A 16,790-nucleotide genomic window follows, 5' to 3' on the forward strand; every position below is an offset into this window, starting at 1 on the left:
AAGTAGGAGCAGGAGTAGGCCATACGGCCCCTCGGGCCTGCTCCGCCATTCAATAGGATCATGGCTGATCCGAACCTAGACTCACGTCCACTTCCCTGCCCGCTCCCCGTAACCCCTAATTCCCTTATCAGCTAGGAAACTGTCTCTCAGTTTTAAATTTATTTAATGTCGCAGCTTCCACAGCTCTCTGGGATAGCAAATTCCATAGATTTACTACCCTCTGAGTGAAGAAGTTTCTCCTCATCTCAGTTTTGAAAGGGCAGCCCCTTATTCTAAGATTATGCCCCCTAGTTCTAGTCTCACCCATCAGTGGAAACATCCTCCCCGCATCCACCCGATCAAGCCTGTTGTGTCTGTGTGTTGATAGAGACACTGAAGACAGGAGTTGGTTTCATAGGTGTTTACTAAACAAAGTCTGGAGGGGAACTAACTGATACAACACAATATACAGGCTTATATAGCCCGAGTGGCCATTACCGGCATTACAGTACACATGGGGCTCTTAAAGGTACATACACTACAATTCCTCCCCTTTTAGCCAACCAGTACATAATATTTTAAGTAATTATTAATTACATGTTACAAGAAAAATAATCTACACATTGCTGCAGTTAATTAATTATAAGTCAGTCTCTCTGGAGGCTTCCTGACTCGGTCCGGATAACGCCTCGGTGGTGTAGTAGTTTCTGGTGGTGTAGTAGGTTCTTTTGGCAAGGCTGATTTGGCTTGAATGCCAGTGTCGGGTTCATCGGGTTCCAGTATCACCGGATCGGAGGTAGATATGGGTATCTCTATTTCATCGTTAGGCGTATAGAGTTGTGGTGTAGGTTGTCCCTTTTCGGATGACTCTATGATTTGGTCAGCATGGCGCCTTATTATGCTTTCTCCGATGTCCACGGTATACATCAGCGGTCCTAGTCGTGTGCAGATAGTTCCAGGCTGCCATTTCTCGGTACGGTAGTCCCGGGCCAAAACTGGTTGACCTATCTGGAAGGTTCTAGTTGGCCTTTCATTCATGCCTTGAAATTGCCGGTTCTCCATGTCCCTTCTGATGTTGGGCTTGATCAAACCCAGCCGGCATCTTAGGCTTCTATTGAAGAACATCATGGTGGGAGTTTGGTTTGTAACCATATGTGTTTCATTCCTGTATGCGAACAAGAAGTTATCCACCTTGTGCTGAAGTTTTATGTCTTCATTACCCATGGCCTTTATGGCCTTCTTGAAGGTCTGGACAAACCTTTCAGCCAATCCATTGGTGGCGGGATGGTATGGGGCGGACGTGTAGTGCTTAACCCCATTGTTTTTTAAGAACTTCCTGAATTCTTCGGACACAAATTGTGGTCCATTATCAGAACAGATCTGTTTTGGCAGCCCATTCCTGGCAAATATGGTCCTTAATACTGTGGTTTTTTCCGTGGTGGTGGAGGACATCTTTATTATCTCCGGCCACTTGGAGTGTGCATCAACCACGATTAAGAACATTGAGTCCATAAATGGACCAGCAAAGTCGATGTGTACCCTTTGCCAGGGAGATGAGGGCCACTCCCATGGATGTAGAGGGGCTTGGGGTGGAGCGTTTTGGACCTTCTGGCATCCTAGGCAGCTCTTGGTCATTTCTTCGATGTCTCCATCGATACCTGGCCACCATACAAACGCCTTGGCTAGGTTCTTCATTTTCACTCCACCCAGATGCCCCTCGTGAAGCTCCTTTAGAACTTTATCCTGGAGTTTGGGTGGAATCACCACTCTGGATCCACACATCAAGGTTCCTCGGCACACTGACAGCTGTTCTCTTCTTTGCGAGAATGCTGGCAACAGTGGTTTGCCATGTGCTGGCCATCCCTTCACTGTTAAATCGTAGACTCGTGAGAGAGTCAGGTCATTTCTAGTTTCCCTTTCAATGGCAGAATTTGTTACTGGTAGACATTCGACGATGGTAGAGTGGAAAATCTCCACTGGGTCTATGGTAGGTGCTTCTTCTACCGTTGGCAACGGTAGGCGCGATAACCCGTCAGCATTCCCATGCTGTTTTGATCCTTTGTATTCTATGTTGTATTGGTGTGCCCCTAGAAAAAGGGACCACCTCTGTAGCCTTTGCGCTGTCATAATGGGAACACCCTTTTTAGGGTTGAATATGGAGATGAGGGGTTGATGGTCAGTCAACAAGGTAAATTTTTGTCCGTGTAGGTAATGGTTGAATTTCTTCACTCCCCATACCAGGCTGAGTGCTTCCCTGTCGATTTGGGCATAGTTACGCTCAGCTGAGTTCAATGAGCGTGACGCAAAAGCTATCGGCCGTTCCGAGCCATCAGGGAATTTATGCGATACTACTGCTCCTACGCCGTAAGGGGATGCATCGCACGCCAGTCTGATTGGCAGTGATGGGTTGTAATGAGCCAAAACTTCTTTGGACGTGATTAAGTCTTTGCATTTATGGAAGGCACGTTTACAGTCTTCGCTCCATTTCCAAATTACTCCTGTTTGTAGCAGTTCATTAAAAGGGCGTAGAAGAGTTGATAAGTTCGGTAAAAATTTATGATAGTAATTTATTAATCCCAGGAACGACCTTAATTGTGAAACATTTTCAGGTGCTGGGGCTTTTATGACCGCTTCAATTTTTTCAGGTGACTTATGCAACCCTTCCTTATTAATTATGTGGCCACAATATGATATTTGATTTTGGAAAAATTCGCACTTGGGGCGATTTGCTCGTAGGCCCCATTCTCTCAGCCTAGTGAGCACCTGCTCCAAATTGGCAAGGTGCTCGTTGTCGTTTTCTCCTGTTACAAGGATGTCGTCTAGGTAGCATTGAGTCCCCGGAATCCCTTGGAGGACTTGCTCCATAGCTCTTTGCCAGATAGCTGGAGCGGATGCCACTCCAAAAACCAGTCGATTGTACTAGTACAGACCTTTGTGTGTATGTATCGTGAGATTTTTTACAGGCCTCTTCAACCTCCATCTGTAGATATGCTTGTGCCAAGTCAATTTTGTTGAAACGTTTCCCTCCGGATAGTGAGGCGAAAATATCTTCTATCCTCGGAAGAGGATACTGTACCGTGTGAAGGACCGGGTTTACAGTCACCTTGAAGTCTCCACAGATGCGAATTTTTCTCTGTTCTTCAGATTTATCATTCTTCAATGCTTTCTTCATGACTGGAACGATGGGTGTTGCCCACTCACTCCAATCTATTTTGGATAATACGCCTGCCTTTTCCAAATTCTCCAGCTCTGCCTCGACTGCTGGACGAATTGCGTATGGCACCGGTCTTGCCTTAAAAAACTTGGGAATTGCTGCATCTTCCACTTTTATTGAGGCGGTGATGCCTTTCAAGGTTCCTAGTTTCTCTTGAAACACTTCTTTGGCGTTGGCCAAGATGTCTTTTAATTGCTCAGGTATGACGTCATCATCGTTTTTTTTCTTACTGGTCACCGTCAATGCCTGAATGGAGTGCCAGTCTAAACTTATTTTCCTGATCCATTCACGTCCCAACAGCGGTGGACCACCATCTTGTAGAATGTATAAATACAACTTTTGTATTTCCTTGCCGTTGTATACAACAGGCACCCTTATTTTTCCTTTGGGGTATACTTTCTGCCCCGTATATGTTTTCAAGATAATGGATGTGTCTTTTAAAGGTATATGCGGAAATAGCCGCTCGTAATCCCGTCGATTTATGACGGTCAGAGCTGATCCTGTATCTAGCTCCATTTTAACTGGGGACCCTGCTATCGTGCGGGTAACCCAAATGGTCTGGTAATCATCTTTGGCAATTACATTATGTAATTTGAGACAGCTTAGTCTCTTGCTTTCGGAGTCGCTATCGCTCTTCTGGTCTTCGGAGCTACTGTCCGTAATCATTTGTACCTTTCTGTACTTTATTGTGTTTTTTTTTCCTGTCTGTGGATTTTTTTTGTCCAGATCGGCATACCCGTGCAATGTGTCCAATCTTTCCGCATTGCCTGCATGCTTTGTCCTTGAACCAGCAGTCCCTCTGGTCATGGGTGGATCTGCCGCAGCGATAACATCTCTCGAAACCCTGTGTCATTTCATGGGTGCCGAAGTCCTGTGTCTTTTTGTTGTATCTCTGCAGCTCCTCTTGCGGCTGCTTCGTATGATACAGCCATACTGAAAGCCTTGTCCAGTGTTAAATCTTTTTCAGAAAGCAGCCTTTTCTGTGTTCCTTCACTTAAGAGACCGCAGACAAATTTGTCTCGAAGATAATCTGCTAGTCCTGCCCCGAATTGGCAGTGTTTTGATAGCTTTCTTAATTCGGTGAGGTAATCAGCGTTATTTTCATTCTTGTGTTGATTCCTTTTGAAGAATTTGAATCGTTCCGCTATCAGCAGCGGTGTTGGGTTTAAGTGCTCCTGTAGGGTATCAACAATTTCTTTAAAATTCTTGTCCTTTGGTTTGGCTGGAGTGATTAAATTTCGTAACAGCCCGTATGTCTTTGCGCCCATTAGATTTAGCAGTACTGAAGCTTTTTTTTCATCTTCTTTTCCACTTGCGGTGCAATATACCTCCACTCTTTCCACATATGTGGTCCGATCCTCTATCTCGTTATCAAAAGCATCAATATTGCCAGACTTAGGCATCCTAGAAATAAAATGGCGCTTCCCGCGCTTTTCTTTCTTTTCTGCAGAGAAGATATGGCGCTTCCCGCGCTTCCCCGCCGCTGCTGCCGATGACAACGCTGTTTCCGTTCTTTTTATTTATTTATTTACCGTTGGAGACTCGTTCCCGCCGGACTCTCTCTCTAGGTCTGAACGCCGACCTTGCAGCGCCGGCCGTCTCCCGAGTGCTCCCTCCCCGTCTGTTACTGCTTGCCTCCGCTTTCGCTGCTTGGCCTAGCTGTAGAGCCAGCCGCTGGAGCCCCAGCCCGACGCCCAGGAAGGATTATTGCAGTACCTGCCACCAGCTTGGCTAGCTGGTAAAACCACAGCTTTTTCTTTTTCTTGATTTTTCTTCAACTTTGGACGCCAGAGGAATCGATGTCCTTGAGGTGCTGCCGAATTGCAGGTAAGTCCGTTTCCAATTCGTCGCCACTGTTGTGTCTGTGTGTTGATAGAGACACTGAAGACAGGAGTTGGTTTCATAGGTGTTTACTAAACAAAGTCTGGAGGGGAACTAACTGATACAACACAATATACAGGCTTATATAGCCCGAGTGGCCATTACCGGCATTACAGTACACATGGGGCTCTTAAAGGCACATACACTACAAAGCCCCCTCACAATCTTATGTTTTGATAAGATCGCCTCTCATTGTTCTGAATTCCAATGAGTAGAGGCCCAACCTACTCGACCTTTCCTCATAAGTCAACCCCCTCATCTCCGGAATTAACCGAGTGAACCTTCTCTGAACTGCCTCGAGAGCAAGTATATCTTTTCTTAAATATGGAAACCAAAACTGTACGTAGTATTCCAGGTGTGGCCTCACCAGTACCCTGTATAACTGAAGCAAGACTTCCCTGCTTTTATACTCCATCCCCCTTGCAATAAAAGCCAAGATTCCATTGGCCTTCCTGATCACCTGCTGTACCTGCATACTAACCTTCTGTGTTTCATGCACCAGGACCCCCAGATCCCTTTGTACTGTAGCACTTTGCAGTTTCTTTCCATTTAGATAATAACTTGCTCTTTGATTTTTTCTGCCAAAGTGCATAACCTCACACTTTCCAACATTATATTCCATCTGCGAAATCTCTGCCCACTCACTTAGCCTGTCTATGTCCTTTTGCAGGTTTTTTATGTCCTCCTCACTCACTGCTTTCCCTCCCATCTTTGTATCGTCGGCAAACTTGGATATGTTGCACTTGGTCCCCTCCTCCAAATCGTTAATAGAGATTGTAAAGAGTTGGGGTCCCAGCACTGACCCCTGTGGAACACCACTAGTTACTGATTGCCAACCCGAGAATGAACCATTTATCCCAAATCTCTGTTTTCTGTTAGATAGCCAATCTTCCACCCATGCCAGTATATTACCCCCAATCCCATGATTTTTTATCTTGTGCAATACTCTTTTGTGTGGCACCTTGTCAAATGCCTTTTGGAAGTCCAAATACACCACATCCACTGGTTCCCCTTTATCCACCCGGTTTGTTACGTCCTCAAAGAATTCGAGCAAATTTGTCAAACATGACTTACCCGTCATAAAACCATGCTGACTCTGTCCGATTAAATTATGCTTATCCAAATGTCCTGTCACTGCTTCCTTCATAATGGACTCTAACATTTTACCAACCAGATGTTAGGCTAACTGGTCTATAGTTTCCAGCCTTTTGTCTACCTCCCTTTTTAAATAAGGGCATTACATTAGCAGTTTTTCCAATCTTCTGGGACCTTTCCTGAATCCAGGGAGCTTTGGAAAATTACCACCAATGCATTCGCAACCCCTACCGTCACTTCTCTCAAGACCCTAGGATGTAAGCCATCAGGTCCAGGGGATTTATCCACCTTAAGTCCATTATCTTACCGAGTACCATCTCCTTAGTGATTTGAATCGTGTTTAGCTCCTCTTTCCCCCCCCCCCCCACCATAGCCCCCTGTTTGTCCAGTGTTGGGATATTTTTACTGTCATCTACTGTAAAGACTGATATAAAATATTTGTTCAGCGTTTTTGCCATCTCCATGTTCCCCACTACTAATTTCCCGGTCTCGTCCTCTAAGGGACCAACATTCACTTTAGCCACCCTTTTTCTTTTTATATAACTGTAGAAACTCTTGCTATCTTTTTTATATTTTTTGCTAGTTTACTTTCATAATCTATCTTCCCTTTCTTAATTAATCTTTTAGTTATTCTTTGCTGGATTTTAAATGCTTCCCAATCTTCTATCCTCCCACTAGATTTGGCTACTTTATATGCCCTTATTTTCAGTCAAATACTATCCTTTTATTACTTTACTTAGCCACGGATGGCTGTCTTTTCTTTTACGCCCCTTTTTCCTCAGTGGAATATATTTTTCTTGAAAGTTGTGAAATATCTCCTTGAATGTACACCACTGCTCATGTACCGTCTTACACCTTAATCTATTTTCCCAGTCCACTTTAGTCAACTCTGCTCTCATACCTTCATAGTCTCCTTTATTTAAGCTTAGTACGCTGGTTTGAGATCCAACACTCTCGCCCTCCAACTGAATTTGGAATTCAACCATGTTATGGTCACTCATTCCAAGGGGATCCTTTACTAGGACATTTTTTATTAATCCTGTCTCATTACACAGGACCAGATCTAAGATTGCCTGCCCCCTGGTTGGTTCAGTAACATACTGCTCAAGGAACCCGTCCCTAATGCACTCTATGAACTCTTCCTCAAGGCTGCCCTGCCATATTTGATTTGTCCAGTCAATATGAAAGTTAAAATCCCCCATGATTATAGCTGTTCCCTTATTACAAGCCCCAACCATTTCCTGAATTATACTCCGACCAACAGAGTTGCAACTGTTAGGAGGCCTATAGACTATGCCCACTAGTGGGCCTATAGACTATGCCCACTAGTGACTTTTCCCCCTTATTCCTTATCTCCACCCAAACTGTTTCACCTATCCTGATCCGTTGTCCCAATATCATTTCTCACTATTGCAGTGATTCCATCCTTTATTAACATAGCCACCCCACCTCCCTTTCCTTCCTGTCTGTCCTTCCTAATAGTCAAATACCCCTGGATGTTTAGTTCCCAGTCATGGTCACCTTGCAGCCATGTTTCTGCAATGGCCACCAGATCATACCCATGTGTAGTTATTTGTACCGTCAACTTGTCTATTTTGTTACGAATGCTGCATGCATTCAGATAAAGAACTTTCAAATATGTTTTGTGACAATTTATTCCTGCTTTTACCCCCTTTACTACTTTACCTTTATCTTTATATATTCTGTCCCTTCCTGACACGTTCTGGTTTTTAATTCCCCCACTGCTACCTTGCTCTATTGCCTTCTCCGCTGACATTTTTATTTTTTGCTCTCTTGAAACCTCACCCCCACTAATTAGTTTAAAGCCCTCTCTACAGCCCTAGTTATTCGATTCGCCAGGATTCTAGTCCCAGCACTGGCCAAGTGAAGTCTGTCCCAACGGAACAGCTCTCTCCTGTCCCAGTACTGGTGACTGTGTCCCAAAAAGCAAAACCCATTTCTCCCACACCAGTCTTTGAGCCACGCATTTAACTCTCTGATTTTATTTACCCTAGCCAAATTCGCTTGTGGCTCCGGTAGTAATCCAGAGATTATTACCCTTGTGGTTCTGCTTTTTAATTTGGTCCCTAGCTGCTCATACTCCCTCAGCAGAACCTCTTTCCTTGTCCTATCTATGTCGTTGGTACCAACATGGACCACGACAACTGGATCCTCCCCCTCCCACTCCGTTTCTTTCCAGCCCAGAGGAGATGCCCTTAACCCTGGCACCGGGCAGGCAACACAACCTTCGGGACTCTTGTTCTCGGCTGCAAAGAACCCTATCTATCCCCCTAATGATACTATCCCCTACCACTACAACATTTCTTTTTACTCCCCCCCCCCCCCCCCCCCCCCCCAACTTGAATGGCCCCTTGTTCCACGGTGCTGTGGCCAGGTTGCTCATCCTCCCTGCAGTCCCCGTTCCCGTCCTCGCAGGTAGTAAGAGCCTCGAACCTGTTGGACAAGAGCAAGGGCTGTGGCTCCTCAGCACTACCTCCTGGATCCCTGTACCTGCCTCACTCAGAGTCACACCCTCCTGTCCCTGACCACGGACTACATCTGAATTAGTTAATCTAATTGGTGTGACTACTTCCTGGAACACAGAGTCCAGGTAACTCTCCCCCTCCCTGATGTGTCGCAGTGTTTGAAGCTCGGACTCCAGCTCATCAACACGGAGCCGGAGTTCCTCGAGCAGCCAGCACTTACTGCAAATGTGATCACTGAACATCAATGGTGTCCACCAGCTCCCACATATTGCAGCAGTAGCACACCACCTGCTCTCCCATTCTATGTAATTCATTAAATTTATTATTATTATTTTTAAATACCCTCTGCCCCAATTCTAGATTATGAATATCACACCTCTATTTAATTGAACTTACCAACTTATAAAGGTTTAAAAGGGAAGGAAAAGTACTCCCCAACCAGCCAATCACTTACCAGCTTGGCTGTGATGTCACTTGAATTCTGACCTCCCCTTGGAATGTTGCCTGTGGGGCCTGTTTAGGCTGCTTCGCCTCGCTGCTCCGACTCGACTCAACACCCGCTGCTGCTCCCGGCTGCCTCGACTGGGCCTCGCCTCTCTGCTCCGCCTCCGCGATGTCTGCTAATCATGAGACTGGCAGGGAAAACAAGGCCAGAAACAGAACAAAAACAGCACCTAACACCTCATTGACCCGAACTCTCTCACTTACCCAAACTCTCTCAGCACTCTCTGCTACTCGCATTGCTGACCTGTCCAATATAGCAGCCGCCACATTCCATGCCAGAAGTGGCCGAAATCGAGGTGGCTGCCATTTTTTCTTCAAAACCGGCCTTAAAGGCTGGTGCTAAAGGCTCCAATTTCTAGGCCAGTGTCTGCTAATGCTGAATTACAGTGATGCACTGAACTGCTGGTGCAACCTCTGCTATTCATTTTGTTAAGTAACTTTGTCCATTAGTGAATTGCTATTCAAACTGCTAGTTAACCCTGACTACATCTGTTTATATCTCTTAACTACTTGGATACCCAGCATTTAACTTCATGGTTTTGTAGTCTATAAAGAGTTGTTCGTGCATGACTTCTTCCTTGATGATTCTGCAAGAAAGGGTTAATTCATTCGTTCAGTGGCTTGTGGGTATACTAATCGAGGGTTGGTACAGTGAAGTTAAATTAAATCCAAACTGGTTAATGTAAGGCAATTCAGAAAGCAAACTTGGGCATCATTCACTCCTAGATCTAAAACTGAACCGCAAAACCCCAGACCATTCCTTGATGAGTTAAGTGAGGGTGTTAAGGATTCATCTGATTCCTTAGCATATATTTGTCAGGATACCAAAACCCAGTGTTCTATATTTATATATTTTCTTCTCTTTCTCTCCATATCTGTTGATTTTTCCCTTTCTCCCCCTCTCTGGGGAAGTACCTGACTGCTGCTTTACATCTATTCCTGGTGTAGCATTTGAGATTAGGAGCTCATCTTACAGGGAACTGTAGACCCAAAGCTGTTTCCTATTACTCTACGATGACACCACCTCCAATCTATAGCTGCTTTAAAAATGGCAGCTTTCTGAATTAAAATATTCCTCTTTTTATTCATATTATCCCTAATATATACTATTTCTTCAGATTACAAATCTACTAATTTTCCTAGTTATACAATTTCATTTTTAAATGTTTTGCTACAAACACTAATTTACAATTGCATATGTCTTGTAGGGTGGAAACAATGCTGGCCACACAGTTGTCGTCGGTGGAAAGGAGTATGATTTTCACCTTTTCCCAAGTGGCATTATTAACCCAAGAGCTATTTCCTTTATTGGTAAGTAAACTAACTTGGTGGATGTACAGTAAATGTTTGAGTTTAAAATAAGTGGTGGGTAAATGTGTCACTGTCATACAGCTCAAAGATATTATGATTTATCCTTGTTCTGTACTGTTAGGTAATCTCTGCTGCAGTGATGGGGATGCTACAATTCACTTCAACATCCTTGGGTTAGGGGGAGGAATATCAGCTAGGGTTCCTATTCTCGTGATTACTCAGTAACTTCTGCTAGAAGCCTGAAGACATTTGGAGAGCATGTGGTCAGGCTTGTCTATGATATTCCCTCCTGTGGTGGAATAGGCACAGATATTTGCTGTCCACATCAAACATGAAGAATGACAACTAGCAGGAGAAACCTAAAAGTGATCTGCCATTTTTGGTACAATACTCGAGCATAAATCACTAAATACTGGAGATGAGAGATCAGTGGCGGAATTGGAAGGAGGAGTGAAAGAAAAACATCTGCATACCTACATTACAAAGATGCAACTGAGCATTGAGCTTCATGGCTAAAATCACCTGTTGTCCATTAATTAGAACTACTTCTCTAGAAATAGCTGCACCCAAGAGTGTCTGAAGGACAATGAAGATAATTGGCTGCAGTAAAATCTGAGTCCTAGTTTTCAGAGCCATTGGGACTCTGCAAGGACATTAATACCGCACAGTTTTACTGCAGATCAGCCTGTCAAATTGTTCAAACTGCACCCAATTTGCAGCAATCAATCAAAATGGAAGGAGCCTGTAAAACTGTTGGGTGTCACAGGCAGAGTGGGAGAAACCTGTATCTTCAAAACCCTTGAGACCTTAACAGCCAGTAAATTTTACAGGAAAATAATGTTTGGGGCTGTTTATTCTGCAGTAAGGGATGTTACCTCTCTAGGCAAGGATGTTTTAGGCCATTGATTCAAACCTGAAGTTTGAGTATACTTCTGATTTTTTTGATTAATTTTTAAACCATATCTTAATGCATTACTAATTTTTTCTACTTTAGGGAACGGTGTTGTAATACACCTGCCTGGCTTGTTTGAAGAAGCTGATAAAAATGAAAAGAAAGGTATTCTAGTTCAGCTATCGAGTATTTTACAATCTTGTTATGAGCACTTTCATTGAGATTAGTAAATACATTAATAAATGCTTAGATTTTTATAGTAGAATGATATCCATTTATATTTTTTGTCTTGTGCACCATACAACTTTCAGTTGTTCTTCTGTTTTAGTTTCCCTTGTAATTCACCAGCCAAGAAAGCAGTTAGGCAACCTATTCCCAGGCAAATGCCATGATTGTTTTCTAATGTCAGTAGGACCTGTGCGAGAGCAGTCTAAGGTGACGAGAATCATAGAATGATACAGCACAGAATGAGGCCATTCAGCAAATCGTGTTTGTGCTGGCTCTTTGGAAGAGCTATCCAATTAGTCCTACACCCATGCTCTTTCCCCTTAGCTCTGCAAAATTTTCCCCTTCAAGTATTTATCGAATTCCCTTTTGAAGGTTGCTATTGAATCTGCTTCCACCACCCTTTCAGGCAGTGCATTCCAGATCATAAGAACTCACTGTGTTTGTTTATTTAAAAAAAAAAAAAAATCCTCCTTATTTACTCTATTAAAACAGTTAGTGATTTTGAGCGCCTCTATCAAATCTCTTAACATTCTCGGCTCTAAGGAGAACGACCCCAGCTTCTCCAGTCTATCCACATAACTGAAGTCCTTCATCCTTGGTACCATTCAAGGAAATCTCTTCCGCACCCCCTGTAAGGCCTTGATATCCTTCCTAAAGTTTGGTGCCCAGAATTGGACACAATATTCCAGCTGAGGCCTAGCCATTGTCTTCTAAAGGTTCATCATAACTTCCTTGCTTTTGTACTCTATGCCTCTATTTATAAAGCCAAGGATCCTCTATGCTTTTTTAACAATCTTCTCAACTTGTCCGGCCACCTTCAAAGATTTGTGTACATACACCCCCAGGTCTCTCTGTTCCTGCACCCCATTTAAAATTGTACCATTTAGTTTATATCGCCTCTCCTCATTCTTCCTACCAAAATGTATAACTTCACACTGCAAATTTTGACATTATGCCCTGCATACCCAGGTCATTAATATCTATCAAAAAGAGCAGTAGTCCTAATACAGACCCCTGGGTAATACCACTACTCTCTGCTTTCTTAGCCAATTTTATATCCATGCTGCCACTGTCCTTTTAATCGCATGAGTTTCAGTTTTGCTATTTAGTCTATTATGTGATACTTTATCAAATGCCATTTGAAAGTCCATGGCAAATGGAATATAATGTGGAGAAATGTGAAGTTATCCACATTGATAGGAAAAATAGAAAAGCAGAGTACTGTGTTTTTTAAATGGTGAGAGATTGGGAAATGTTGGTGTTCAGAGGGACCTGGGTGTCCTTGTACACGAATCACTGAAAGTTAACATGCAGGCACAGTAAGTAATTAGGAAAGCAAATGGTATGTTGGCCTTTATTACATGAGGATTTGAGTATAAGAGTAAATACGCCTTACTGCAGTTATATAGGGCCCTGGTGAGACCACAACTGGAGTATTGTGCACAGTTTTGGTCTCCTTACCTCCTTACTTGCCATAGAGGGAGTGCAACGAAGGTTCACCAGACTGGTTCCTGGGATGGGGGGATTGTTCTATGAGGAGAGATTGAGTAGACTAGGCCTATATTCTCTGGAGTTTAGAAGAATGAGATGATCTCATTGAAACATACAAAATTCTTACAGGGCTTGACAGGGTAGATGCAGGGAGGATGTTTCCCCTGCCTGGGGAGTCTAGAACCAGGGGTCACAATCTAGAATAAGGGGTCGGTTATTAAACAAAATTAGGGCTCATGGGATTGGGGGCAATATACTAGCATGGATTGAGGATTGGTTAACGGACAGAAAACAGAGAGTAGGAATAAACGGGTCATTTTCAGGTTGGCAGGCTGTAACTAGTGGGGTACCGCAAGGATCAGTGCTTGGACCTCAGCTATTCGCAATCTACATCAATGATTTGGATGAGGGGAACAAATATAATATTTCCAAGTTTGCTGCTGATACAAAGCGGAGGTGGGAATGTAAATCGTGAGGAAGATGCAAGGAGGCTTCAAGGGGATATAGACAAGCTAAGTGAGTGGGCAAGAACATGGCAAATGGAATATAATGTGGAGAAATGTGAAGTTATCCACTTTGGTAGAAAAGCAGAGTATTTTTGGTGTTCAGAGGGACCTGGGTGTCCTTGTACATGAATCACTGAAAGTTAACATGCAGGTACAGCAAGCAATTAGGAAAGCAAATGGTATGTTGGCCTTTATTACAAGAGTAAATATGTCTTACTGCAATATATAGGCCCCTGGTGAGACCACACCTGGAGTATTGTGTACAATTTTGGTCTCCTTACCTAAAGAAGGATATACTTGCCATAGAGGGAGTGCAACAAAGGTTCACCAGACTGGTGCCTGGGATGGGGGGATTGTCCTATGAGGACAGATCTCGGATCTCATTGAAACATACAAAATTCTTACAGGGCTTGACAAGGGGTTGGCCATTTAGGACAGCGATGAGGAGAAATTTCTTCACTGAGGGTGGTGAATCTTTGGAATTCTCTACCCCAGAGGGCTGTGGAGGCTCAGTCATTGAGTATATTCAAGACCGAGATCGATAGATTTTCGAATATTAAGGGAATCAAGGGATATGGGGATAGTTCAGGAAAGTGGAGATGAAGTAGAAGATCAGCCATGATCTCATTGAATGGCGGAGCAGGCTCGAAGGGCCAAATGGCCTACTCCTGCTCCTATTTCTTATGTTCTTATATACACATCAATCGCACTACCCTCATCAACCCTTGCCATGAATTCATCAAAGAACTCAATCAAGTTAGTCAAACATGATTTGCCTTTAACAAATCCATACTGACTTTCATTTAGTAACCCAATTAACTTTGTCTAAAGGTTTTTCCGCCACCAACGTTAGACTGACTGGCCTGTAGGTGCTGTCCTCTCCCCTTTTTTGAACAACAGTTGCAATAACATTTGCAATCCTCCAGCCCTCTGGCACCACTCCCATATCTAGTGAGGATTGGAAGATTGTGGCCAGGGCCTCTGCAATTTCCACCCTTGCTTCCCTCCGCAACCTAGGCTGCATTCCATCTGGACCAGGTGATTTTTCTACTTGGAGTACTGCCAACCTTTTAACTCCCTCTTTATTTTGATCCTAGCCAATAACTCTAATACCTTCTCCTTTACTGTAACATTGATAGCATCCTCTTGTTTCATGATAACAGATGCAAAGTACTCATTTAGTGCCTCAGCCATGTCATCTGCCTCCACAAGAAGATCTCCTTTTTGGTCTATAATCATCCCTCTCCTTCCTCTGACTACCCTTTTACTATTTATGTGTTTATAAAATACTTTTGGGTTCCCTTTTATATTAGTCGCTAACCTATTCTCATACTCTTTATCCCTCTTATTTCCTTTTGCAGTTCTCCTCTACTTCTGTATTTGGCTTGGTTCTGTACTATATGAACTTGACATTTGTCATCAAAGTTCCTGTTTATTTTTGGGTGTGCGGCCTCTTTAAGGGCTGCGCGGCCCATTCAAAATTCTGCGCATGTGCGGTTTTTCCCATTTGAAAAGCCAGTGAGCCTGCTGTGCAGGAGGTCCAGCTTAAAGGGAACATTGTTTGTCATAAGCCTCATTTTTCTGTTTCATTTTAATCGCTATATCTTTAGTCATCCAAGGAACTCTAGCTTTGGATGCCCTTTTGTTTACCCCTTGTGGGAATGTGTCTAATCTGTACCCGAACTATCTCCTCCGCTCAGTTACTGTTTTGCCTGCCAATCTTTGATTCCAATCCACCTGGGTCAGATCCCTTTTCAACTCATTGAAATTAGCCCTCCTCCAGTTAAGTATTTTTATTCCTGAATTTTTTTTGTTCTTTGTCCTTTTCCATAACTATTCTAAACCTGATAATATGATTACTGTTCCCAAAATACTCTCCCACTGAAACATATGTTTCAGTGGTGTATACCACTTCATTCCTCAGAACTAAACTCATATTGCTTCCTCCTTTGTTGGGCTGGAAACCTACTGAGCAAGAATATTCTCTTGTACACATTTCAGGAATTCCACCCACTCTTTGCCCTTTACACTGTTACTATCTCAGTTTATATTAGGATAATTGAAGTCCCCATTATTGCTAATCTATAGTTCTTGCATCTTTTTGCAATTTGCATGCAAATTTTCTCCTCTATCTTCTTCCCACTATTTGGTGGCCTATAGTATACACCCAGTAGCATAATAGCTCCTCTATTGTTCCTTAATTCTAACCAAATAGATTCTGTCTTTGACCCCTCAACTACATCATTCCTTTCCAATACTGCCACACCACCCTGCCCTTTTTAACTTTTCTATCTTACCTGAACACTCAGGAATATTAAGTTTCCAATCCTCCCCTTCTTTGAGCCAGGTCCCTGTTATTGCCACGATATCATAACCCCACATGGCTACTTGTGCTTGTGTGTTATCACGCTCCGTGCATTTCCGCACATGCACTCCAAACCCATCTTCGACTGTCTCACATTCACCCTCTGTCTGATCTCTCCTATTTCTGAACTATTTTTTACTCTAATGCTGCTTGTCTCTCCAGTTCTCTATGTACCTTGCTTCTCCTCTAATGCTTCATCCTGGTGCCCCTCCCTCTGCCAAATTAGTTTAAACCTTCCCCCACAGGGAGTTGTCCAACTTGTTTTCTCTACTTCTTTTGAACCCAGTCACAAAGTAGATACAGATGAGATGCAACCCATCTTAGCTCATCCATCCGAGGAGACCCTGCAGTCCTTCCCATCACAGCATCCAACTATTAAATGATTTCAGGACCCTACTCATAAGTCCATTCCATGTGTTGATCATTCTTTGTCTGAAGTAGAACTTCTTGACTTCCTGCAAAAATTCCCATAATTCATTTTTTCCTTGCATTAGCGTAGGGTGTTTTTAATGTTTTTTTGCCTCACCCAGGACATTGTGGCTGCTGTTGTGTGGGAATATTGGGGGTCATGATGCCTAATTGCAGCATAACCATATGGGACAGGCTCAATAGACCAGCTGGTCTTATCCTGTCCATCATTTTTGTATATTTGTATTAGTTGTAAATTTGCTTTTCACTAACATCAACTTGTATCCCTTGCCCTACTCTCGTGGTTTAGTTTGAAGTAGTGTTCTGAATTTATCTTTTTGATACCACTCACAGGGTGATTTTTGTCTTCAGGTGTAAAAAAGTTCTAGTTTTGCCTTGCTTTAAAAGACCTGCCAGAATCCTAAGTGTT

At 43.3% G+C, this 16,790-nt stretch overlaps 1 protein-coding gene across 2 annotated transcripts in view; it reads left to right on the forward strand.

Annotated features, from left to right (window-relative positions):
• The window catches only part of adss1 (adenylosuccinate synthase 1), a 79,193-nt gene that overhangs the window by 9,138 nt on the left and 53,265 nt on the right, over window positions 1-16,790 (forward strand). For both annotated transcript variants that reach the window (XM_086003107.1, XM_086003106.1), the window contains exons 2-3: window positions 10,368-10,470; window positions 11,465-11,527. In XM_086003107.1, coding sequence (XP_085859233.1) covers window positions 10,368-10,470; window positions 11,465-11,527 — 166 coding nt within the window. The remainder of the gene's footprint in view (window positions 1-10,367; window positions 10,471-11,464; window positions 11,528-16,790) is intronic.

Source organism: Somniosus microcephalus, chromosome 12, assembly GCF_052327205.1.
Source record: "Somniosus microcephalus isolate GS21.2 chromosome 12, FLI_Smic_1.0, whole genome shotgun sequence".
NCBI lineage: Eukaryota > Metazoa > Chordata > Chondrichthyes > Squaliformes > Somniosidae > Somniosus > Somniosus microcephalus.